Genomic DNA, 11,476 nt, shown 5'->3' with positions numbered 1-11,476 from the left:
AGGAAGGAAGTAAGGGAGGGAGGGAGGGAGGGAGGGAGGAAGGAAGGGATAAAGGGAGGAAGGAAGGGAGGGATAAAGGGAGGGATAAAGGGAAGGATGAAGGAAGGGAGGAAGGAGGTAGAGGGAGAGAGAGAGAGAGATGAATCCAGAGACTTGCTTTTGGAATAAAATATGCACTCTTTTGTGCAGCATTTAAAGCCCTCCATAATCTGGCTCCCACCTACCTTTCTAACCTTACTCCGTGATATTACTGTTCAAATTCTCTACATTCTAGCCAAATTGGACTACTAGCTCTTCCTTGAATGTAACCCTCTTATCTTCTGCCATCACACAAGCCATGGTTAGAATTCACTTTCTCCTAATCTAGACTTCTCAGAATCTCTTTTTCCCACAAAGCTCCACATAGGTGCTTTCTCTTTAAAAGAGATCTTGCCTCATTTCCTGATTTGTTAGTTCATTTTTCCTCCTTAGTTTTTCTTGTACCATACTTATTCATGTACTTGTTTTATGAACTCTTTTATCCCCTTAAAATGTTAGCTCCTTGAGGTCACAAACTGTTTTATTTTTATCTTTGTATAGTGTATCTCTGGAACCTAGCGCATGTATAGGCCATAGCATTGAATGTAATCGAGGGGATAAAACTTAAGATCTCTGTAACATCTGAAGAATTAAAAAGAATACAATATGTAGTGAAGTTCTCAATTTAACATCATCATGTGCCAGAATGGACAGTAAGGCACATAGACGTGCTCTATGTACAAACAAGGACCTTTTGTAGTCAGGATTGGTCCAGGATCAAGGAGATAAAATGCCAGCAGTAAGTGTATAAATTTGTACTGAGAGATCTGATTCATCAAAATTACTCACCGTATACCTACTATATGTAAGACTTTGTTTTGGCAGGGTTCTGCATTATGCAAGTCTGCTTAATTATTCCCTTGGGGTACTGGGAGTTGAGGGAAAGGGCTCTATCTAACCCCATTTTTCTATGGTTTGGGAGCAATGTGGCTTCTGAGCATTTGAATTATTCATCATTAAGACTATTTTTTAAAGAATTGTGCTATTTTATATTGACTACAGGATCATATCCAAATGAAAGTGCCAACCTACAAATATTATCTAAATAATCCTAGAAAACTAAATATAAAGTGTTAAGTTATACATCTCCTCCATAAGAATATAAGCTCCTGGGACCAATTTATTTTCGTCTTTGTATTTCCAGTGCCTGGCATATATGTCATGCACATAGTAGGTACTTAAGAAATGCTGTTAAATTGAAAGAAGTATCACTTGGAAGGCCAAAAAGTGGTAGATACCTTAGGATCCTTTATTGTCATAAATCTGGACTTGCATTTTTGATCCTTAAAAAGAAAAGAATTTTGGGAAATCATGTTGCTTGTCATTTAGCTCAACAAGGTTTTTTAATGTGAGGTCAAAAAATTTGAATTGAGAACCAAACCAAAAACACATTGGCTTAACTATGTATTTTAAAAATATTTAGTAGTAGGTTTTTATAGATTCTTTTCATTTAAAATAATATAACTCTTAGTGATTTGAAATTCCTCCTAAATTAAAGTAATCTTGAAAGTCAAATGTGAATGGTAAAATGTAAATAAGCGCATAGGAAAGTTGCATAAATGTATGAATAGTTTAGAACATCTGGTCTCATTTAGGGATACAGAGAAATGGTTTTATGACATCAGTACCGAATTTTGGTCTAAGATGTAAATTTTTGTCAGAAACAAAAGCATTCCCTAAACTTTGATTACATAATTATAACTTGAAATATGGCTGATAATAGCTTGTAATATTACTTTTTAAATTTTACCTTCTGTGATTAACTTTCATATTCCCCTGTGAACGGTCATAAATCCCCATGGGATTCAGGTCAAAGCAGCTCCCAAAAGGTTTGTTTGCTTTTTTTTTTCTTTTTGGTTAGAGTTACAGTAGCTATCAAGGACTTCGCTAATAGCAAAATAAATAAATTTTTGTTTTAAATGCACTGACCTCGATTTCACATTAAAAATGACCGGAGTTTGACACCAAACTGACAGCTGGTTACCACAGCTTGAAAGGTTAAAGTGCTTGAGTATATATAAATATTATGACTGATCTCTTAAGTGTTGGAAGACCCTTTTGAAAAAGGTCCTTGGCTTAACAGTTTACTGAAAGCTTCTCTTTTAGTTTGAGATAACAATATTACAACAATGTTTAATCTTCTAAATTTAGAATAAATGAATGGAATAATTAAAAGTGTAATTGAATTCACTGAAACAATGAGTGTCAACACCATCCATCTAGGCTTGATCTACTGTACCAGGACTTCTTTGTACAAAACCCTGGAGTTCAGATACTTGTATTCTAGAAGCAGGGATAGATAAAACTCCGCAAAGTTTTCAGTAAGAGAATATCAGCAGTGAAAGTATGTTGAAAATGTTCTGATAAAATATGTTTTGACCCTTCTATTTCACATTGCAGTTCAAGAGGAGGGGCAAGGAGAAAAGTTAGAGAGATCAAAGGTGAGACAGGACGGAAATCATTCCTGCACTCTGATCCTTCCAGTTGTTCCAAAGTGCATGCCCACTCTGAAGCCAGCCTTCTTTTTAAATAGGATTTTTGTTCATATTTATCTCAAAGCTGTATTCAAAATAACGAAGGCCAGTTGGAGCCTCCTTTGCAGTCCTCAGTAGTCAAAGCAAATTTTGGATGACAGAGTCGATTAGAAGGAATAGGAAGCAAGAGTGATAAACAAAAATCCAAGAGACAGAGTTTGTTATTAGGCTTCATAGATTAAGATTATCAGTGAGGCAGAGTTCAGGGAGATGCTTTCCCATGGGGTGTGAGGCAATGTTTCTTTCTTAAAGGCAGGGATGGCAATTAGTGAAGAATTAAATGAATAAAGTGAAAGTCAAGGACCATTTAAAGAAAGACAAGGACCATTTAATCAGAATGTCTGGTACAGTAGCACAGAATAAAAATATCAGAGGTTTTGCAAGTCTGAAACTTCAGGCAAAGGGCACAGTGAATTAGGGTGTGGTGGAATTATTCATGTTTTCATATTTACCATTTAGACAAAAAGCTAGAATTTTAATTAGGAAAGGGATGAAAAGAGCAGAGATAGAGGTGTGAGATGGAGGCCAAGAGTTAGCAATTTATGATGAACGAGAGAGGTTAGAAGTTGGATGGGTTGAGAGGATGTCCAAAAGGCAACCTAACTTATAGTCAAATGGATCACAGGATCTTCCTGGAAGTAACCATAGAGATAATCTAACCCACGAACCTGTTTTTATAGGAGAGAAAACTAAGGCCCAATGAAGTTAAATGATTTGCCCAAGATTCTCTAGGCAGTAAGTAGCAGAGCCAACATTTAAACCAAGACCTTAAGAATCTAAATTCAGTAGATTTTCTATGACTCCTATTTTATTCCCTCGTGATATAAAATCTGTTCTTTATATTGTATTTGGAGGTTTTGACATTTTTCTTTTTTAGAGGTAAATCCATATTTCAGAAGAGTTTAATTATATCACAAATTCTGAGTTCAGGGTAAAAAGACAAACAAGTAAAGAGAGCAAATAGATGGCATGATATACAATGCACTCATCAAACCAAGTTAATGAGAGAAAAGAGGGGAGAAGAATGGTATTATCAGAATATAAGTCATGGGCAGTTGGGTGGAGCAGTAGATAGAGCACTGGATTTGGAATCAGGGAAATTCATCTTCATGAATTGAAATCTGGCCTGAGACTTTCTAGCTGTGTGACCTTGGGCAAGACACTTAGCCCTGTTTGCCTCAGTTCCTCATTTGTGAAATGAGTTGGAGAAAGATGGAAAACTACTCCAATAACTTTGCCCGAAAAAAAATACCAAATGGAGTCACAAAAAAATCAGACACTACCAAAAACAATAATTAAAATTTAAGTGTGCTTTCTTTAAAACAAACCCTGAAAAGTAAGTTATGTCAACATTTTACAGAGGAAATTAATGCCCAAGAAGACTAAATTATTTATCCTTGGTCATATGGACAATAAGTGTCAGAACCATGCTTTAAATTAAGGTTCTTAACTACATGTCTAGTGTTTTATCCACTTGACATGGGGGGGGGGGGGAGTTGGGTAGCTCAGTGGATTGAGAGTCAGGCCTAGAGACTGGAGGTCCTGGGTTCAAATCTGGCCTCAGACACATCCCAGCTGTGTGATCCTGGGCAAGTCACTTGACCCCCCCATTGCCTAGTCCTTACCACTCTTCTGCCTTGGAGCCAATACACAGTATTAACTCCAAAACCGAAAGGAAAGGTTTAAAAAAAAAATTTCACTTGACGCAACTACTCACTTCTTTTTTTCTCTCTCCTTTTATTTTTAGAGCAGTATGATTATAGGGATTATTTAACACAATTTTGATTATTTGATCATTTCATTATGTTCCTTATGTAACTGCTATCCAGTGATCCAAATGCCTTCCAAAGAGGCTCTTTCTATGTTTATAGTATAACTTAAGATACTAACCTCCTATTATAAACACATGTCCTATTTTACGTCTTTATTTTTTTTAATGACTATTATACAGAAAATGAGCTTGAACTTGTGATGCTAACTTTTTTTCTTCATTCTTTTCTTATTGTTTCAGTCAATGCATTTGGCTATCCATTAGCCTTCATTAAAAGTTTAATCAAAAAGAAGGCTAAAATTTGGAATAAATGTTAAAATTAAATGGAAAGACAATTGCAAAGGGAACCTCCAAGCTTCTCCTATATTGGTTATTAGAATTACAATTTGATTATTACTGATTCATTTGTTTTTTTCTAAATGAATCATTCAAATTGGAGCCTTTATGTCTTCTGGATACTAGGCTGGTATACCTAGTACTTTTAAAAAAAGTTTTATTGATATATTTTGTTTTTACATTTAAAGATGACTCTCATGGAAGAACTCTTGTAACGAAGTATAACTTTTAAGAAAAACTAATAATATAGTGATCTTATCCGAAAGGGTATCATATCATATCACTTATTTACTTATTTAATTCTACCACACCCTAGTGGAACTATACATATATATATATATATAATCCAACATATCACTCTTTATCACCTTTCTATTTTTTAAAAATAAATGTCATTGATATCTTTTGTTCTATATTGCCTAATTTTTCCCCTGTATCACTTTTCTTCCTTCACCCAAGAAGTCTTCCAATAAAATAATATTTTTAAAAAAAACAGGAAAATGTTTAACAAAACAAGTTAACATGCCTACAAAAAAAATTCTGAAAAATCTGAAAATCCATGTAACATATTTCCAAACCTTAAGAATTTTCACCTCTGCAAAATTCTGTGGGTGTGTGTGTGTGTGTGTGTGTGTGTGTGTGTGTGTTTCTCTGTCTGTCTGTGTCCCTGTGTGTCTGTATGGGGTGAAGAAGGGAGATGTCTTCTTGTTTCTTTTTTGAGACCATCTTTGTTATTTGTAGTGTTGCAACATTTACTTTTGATTATTTCATGGGAGTTGTTCTTCCATTTACATTGTTGTGGTCATTATATATATTATTCTCTTGTGAGACTGAAAGAAAGAAGTATGCTTCCTTCAGTTTGCATCAGTCCAAATATGTCTTTCCGTGTTTCTTTGTATTTATCAATATTTTTCATCTTGTAGTATGGTAATATTCCATTACACTCATGTACTATGATTTGTTTAGCCATTCTCCAAATGATAGGTATCTACTTTATTTCCACTTTTTTACTCCTATAAACATTTAGTTATTTATGGGCACTTAATTCTTATCAATGACACCTTTGGGGCATATACTTATTAGAGAAGTATCTAGACCATAGACTTTGAACATTTAAATAGCTTTATTTGCATAATTTCCAACTATTTTCTAAAATAATTGTAATAATTCTCAGCTCCACCAACCATATTTATGACTCTCCTTTTAGTGTTCTTATCTTTCCATACATCTTCTAACATTTACTAATCTCAGCTCTTGTCATCTTTGTAATTTTCTAGATATAAGATAAAGCCTCAGTTTTGTTTTGATTTACATTTCCCTTATTATTTGTAATATGAAAATGCGGTTGTTAATATTTTGTCATTTACCTTGAAAGAACTGTTTGTTCATATCCTCTGACAATTATCTTTTGAGGAATGGCTTTTGGTCCAATATGTTTCTCTAAATTGTATGTGTGCAAATATGTATATGTTTCTGCTGGTTTTGTGTGTGTGTGTGTGTGTGTGTGTGTGTGTGTGTGTGTGTGTGTGTGTGATGCCAAACTCTGAACTGAGAAATTTGGCACAAAGACTTTTTGGAGACAAGGGAACTTCTATTCATTCAACTCCTTCCCTTTTTGTTCTAAATGCATCAGTTTTGTTTGTACAAAAGCTTTTCAATTTCATGTAATCAAAATCCTCTCTTTTGTCTTGTAATTACTCCAACACCTTAGTTACTTAAGAATACACTTCTCTTTTGTTTTTCTTGATTTCTCAATTGGTGAGGGAAAAAGCAATGGGAGAGTAAAGGTAGGTCTTTGTTACAAAAAAAATTTAACTAAAAAAGAATACGCCTCCTAACTATAACCATAAAAAGTATATTATATGCTTCTTTTCTAATATAGTACGATGTTTAGTATTTGGGTTGTTTTTCCATTTGAATTTTTTGTGGGATTTGTTGTAAAATGTTAAACTTAATGTTTACTACGAGGCCCTCTATTTCCTCTAGCAACTCTTTTCAAATAGAGAGTTCTTTCCTAAGAAATTGGTATTTTCAGGTTTATCTAGATCACAGGGTTATTGAGTTCCATTATTTCTGATTTTCCTTACTTAATCTCTTCAATTGATATAATTCATTTTTTTTTAAATAATGCCAAATGATTTTAATGACAGTTGCTATATAGTATTGTATGACATTTGGAATTACTTTTCCTCCTTTACTCCTAACTTTAAAAAATTATTATTTCCCTTTATGTTTTACATCTTTTATTCCACCAATAAATTTTACTATGTTTGTTTATTTCTGTAAGGTATCTCTTCAGAAATTTTGATTAGTATACTACTAAAATTATAAATTAATTTTGATTATATTGTCATTTTTATTATATAAGCATGGCCCATCCATGGCACTAAATATTCCTCCAAATATTTAAGTTATTCTTTATTTCTTCAAAGAGCACTTAGTAATTGAATCTGTACAAATATTGAGTGGGCTTTGGTAAATTGACTTCCAAATATTTTTTTGTACCTTATTATTTGGAATGGAATTTATCTTTTTACTGTTCCCTCTTAGGTTTTGTCGTTTTTACCCAGAAATTCTGCTGATTTTGGAAGGGTTTATTTTGCAGCCTGCAACTTTATTTTTATCACACCTATTTCCCCTGAACAAAAAAAAAGGAAAAATAAACCTACAACAAACATATCTTTCAGAACAAACATGCTTAGCCCTCCACATCAGTTTTTCCCAAAAATGCATTCTCATTCTGAATTTTAAGTCCATCACCTCTGGCAGGATGTGGGTAGCATGATTCATTTTCTGTCCTTTAGATTCATTGTTTATGATTAATAGCATCAAGCAAAATTCTAAAGTTTTCAAAGTTGTCGTTTTCTAAAATGTTGTTGCCTTTATGTAAAATATTCTCCTAGTTCTGCTCATTTCATTCAGCATCACATCATAGATATTTTCCCAATTTCTTCTGAAACTCTTCACTTTATCATTTATCACATATTATTCTATAATATTTGCATACCAATATTGGTTAAAGAGAGTACTCAAATACTTTCTAGGCTGGTAATACTATGAAAAAAGATGCTATAAATATTTTTGAACATATGGGTTCTTATCATCTTTCTTTGATGTAGTCTAAACTTTGTTAAAACTATTAATTGTCTCAATTACTATCATTGCAGATCCCGTAAGATTTTCTACATAAACGATCATTTCATTAGAAAATAGTGATAATCTTATTTCCTCTTTGCAGAGTTTTATTTTTGTGGTTCTCTTGCCTAATTGCCTTTGCTAGTATTTCTAGATAAATATAAAATAATAGAACAAAGAATGAATTTTCTTACCTTCCTCCTGTGTTTACTGGGAAGTGCCCTAACATATAACCATTACATATGATGCTTATTTTTGGTTTTAGATAGGAATTTTTTGAGATAGATTTTTTTGTGATATTTTACAAGGTCCTTTTATACCTCTACTATTTTTGCAATGGCTAGATAGAAAATCAAGTGAAAGCAGCTCCTTCATCTCCTAGATCTTAGAGGCCCTTGAGATCCTCAAATACCTTCAAGAGATAAATTCCATCTTGAAGATTTGAAAACTTACCTTCAGAGGGAAATGGGGTCAGGGAGAAAGAAGATCCTGACAAAGCAAGAAAGGCTTCATCAAGGAAAGAAAAGAGTCCTCAGAAAAAAAGGGCCTGAAGTTATCCTTTTTAAGGTCACTCATCCTAAAAGAGATCACAGACAGGTTTGGAATTAATTCAGAGACTTCTCAATCCCTCCAAGGCACACTAGGTACACCAAGATAATCCTCCAGCCTCTTGTCTCCTTATCTTCCTTTTCCAGCAGAGAGGAAAGTTTCCCTTTGGGTTGGGGGAAGAGAATACACAGCTTTATAATCCTAGGAGTCCTATGAGTCAAATCTGTAGAAGGATTCTGGGGAAGAGATGAAGATATCATAGATGATGGGGGAGAGGAGGTAAAAATCTTTCTTCCCTCCTACCCACAAGAGTTAAGAGGTTTTCTCCCACCTCAGTGACTGTTGGGAAAGAATCCAGGGTCCTAGAAAAGTATCAATAGCTTGCATTTGAAATGATGTATATATTCGTGATGGTTAATGTTGATATTGACAAGGTACCAAGGTTTAGATGATTCTTTGGTACCTCAAAGAGAAGGGCCAATAAACCTTCTCACATGGACCAGTATAGAAACTACCAGACAGAGTTTAAAAACAGGACAGGGGTTTATTTTTGTATGGTATGATGGAGGGGAGGATTAAAGAATTAGGTTTCCCTAACTCTAAGGAGTCTAGCTAATTTCCCACCTTCTACATCTATGTTCAAGTCCAAATGTAAGGGAGATCCACTAGCACTGGCAAGGTCCTGAAGACATCTCTGCATGGAGATTTCTTTGTTTCCTTCCAAGCTCCTTAAATCCTTACTCTGCCTGTCTAAATTCCCCAGCTATCTGACTACCTCCCAGATTACTCTTGCAGGATAAATAGGTTTTCTGAGTAGCTTTTGGGTGAACCTTTTACATTAGGGTCCAACCCTAGCAGGGTTAGGCCTAAGATGGTTTCAGACCTTCCCACCACTGGCAGTTTGTTCAGTCACAGGTCTTCTGAGTTGACAGGTACTTCCAGCTTGCAGGAACACTGATGATATCAAGTCAATGAGGGGGTTTTCCAGTCAGGAACAGTAGGGATCAAGGTATTGGGCTCTAGGGGATGGGAAACCAAATCCTCCTCTCCAGAGAGATTGAGAGAAAGTAGAAGCTCCAGACCATCCCAGCAACAGGAATTCTAAGAGTCCCCCAGGAACTGCCTGTGTTCACTTTTATCTGTTCCCCATGTTCCAGAACTCGACATCACCAATTTTCACAGCATGCTGTCAGGTGCAGCAAACCTCTCTTTGCAAAATCCTCTCTATTATTCGTTAGCAACCTCTTTCTCTTCTTCCCTCAGTGGATTCAAGAGGACAGGGTCAATAAATAAGCAAGTTTATAAAGATAAAGTAAAAAGGCCTTTATTGAGCTAGCTCAGTGTACATTTATGTGGCAGCATCTACCCCAACCTTTCTATTGAAAAAAATTAAATCTATTTTCTCTCCCTCTTACCTCAGCCCCCACCCTACTGAGAAAAGAAAAAAAAAATTTTTTTGTAAACAAATATGCAGTCAAGCAATACTAATTCTTTTAATGGCAATTACTATGCAATATATGTGTGTGCGTGTGTGTATGTATATGTACGTGTACATATACATATATATATATCTCATGGATAATATGTTTCATCATCAGGTCCTCTAAAATCATGATTGGTCATTGTACTGATCATAGTTCTTACGACTTTCAAAGCTGTTTATTTTGATAGCATTGCTATTTTATATATATATATAGTTCTGGTTCTGCTCATTTTATTCCTCATCAGTTTTAAAAATTGTTCATTTTTAATAATATTGAAGCTTATAGTATGGAATGGTTCCAGTTCAGCTTGTTTCATTATATCACTTCACTTCTTTTTCTTTGTTTTTTATGAAATCATCTATTCTCTCATTTCTTATTGCACAATAATACTCCATAACATTCATATACCATATCTTATTCAGTCACCCTTCAATTGATGGGCAGGTCCTTAGTTTTCAGTGCCTTGCTACTAAAAAAGAGCTGCTGTATATATTTTCATCCATAAAGAAATTTTTCCTGTATACAGATCTTTTTCCAATCCTATATTTCCTACCCAATATCTCTTATGATAGTTAGCTTATAAATCATTAGTATGAGACCATGGATCCACTGAAATATCTAGATATTTTCTGAGGTGCTGTTAATATCCTATATTAGAAAATTGATTCCTGAATTAGTTAGAAGACCAAGGAAATATCATTACTATAACTAGTACTGAGCTTATAATGATGTATGAAACTATTTCAAAGTGGCTCTTTACTTAAAATTAATATTCTTTTGTTTGTATTCTTAGCACCTGGCCTGACTGGAGTTGTTGGAGGTCGTCCAAAAGTGTAAGTTTACGGGTGATTACTTGATCAATTAAATTGCCCTTTTTAAAAAAATGGTTCATTGTAGCATTGTTTCGGGGCCAAGGATAAAAGAAGCAAGGAGGGAGCTGAGTGACTGAGGTCACATTCTGTACATTCTTGTCCCTGAAATTCACCTGGGAACTTTACTTTGACTCACAGACCATAAGCTTCCCTTATCTGGAGAATATGCTCTTGAGAGCAACTGTACTTGGATAAATCTTCTCTAAGGTATAAAGTCCTTTTCTGCATAAGGCAATGACTTCTTCCAAGAAGGAGCATGATAAAGTTCAGAGGTAATTTACCCTCCATCTATGAGACTTTACCCTAGGAAAGAAGATTTACTTGAAAATTCAGTGGCTTCTGTAGAGTATCATATGACAGAAATATAGAGAGTTAATCTCTTCATCTAAATTAGCTCTTTACTCCTAGAAGGGTGTTCCATTGGGTCTGGCTCCCTGGTATAGTCAGTATCGCTCTAGTTCTTTCTCTTTGTGGAAAGAAACTAATACAGGATCATAGAATGTTCCAGCTAGAAGGACCCTTGAAGATCATTTAGTACAACTCCTGATTCTAAGAAGCAACAGAATGCAGGGGGGAAAGTATTAATCAGAAATTTGTGTTGGAATCTCAGTCCCGACAATTACTATGTGGTCTACTTGACAATACCCTTGTCCCCCTATCTTGGCATCCTCCACCAACCCCAGGGATTTCTCTCTCCTGTGCCCTGGCCTCTACCCT

At 34.8% G+C, this 11,476-nt stretch overlaps 1 protein-coding gene across 1 annotated transcript in view; it reads left to right on the top strand.

Moving 5' to 3' along the window:
- Positions 1 to 11,476, top strand: part of LOC123251170 — a 137,868-nt gene that overhangs the window by 88,512 nt on the left and 37,880 nt on the right. The window contains exon 14 of the mRNA XM_044680357.1: positions 10,681 to 10,720. Coding sequence (XP_044536292.1) covers positions 10,681 to 10,720 — 40 coding nt within the window. The remainder of the gene's footprint in view (positions 1 to 10,680; positions 10,721 to 11,476) is intronic.

This window comes from Gracilinanus agilis, chromosome 6 (genome assembly GCF_016433145.1).
Source record: "Gracilinanus agilis isolate LMUSP501 chromosome 6, AgileGrace, whole genome shotgun sequence".
NCBI lineage: Eukaryota > Metazoa > Chordata > Mammalia > Didelphimorphia > Didelphidae > Gracilinanus > Gracilinanus agilis.
The sequence above is the reverse complement of the archived record's forward strand: the minus strand, read 5'-3'. Positions and strand labels throughout refer to the sequence as shown.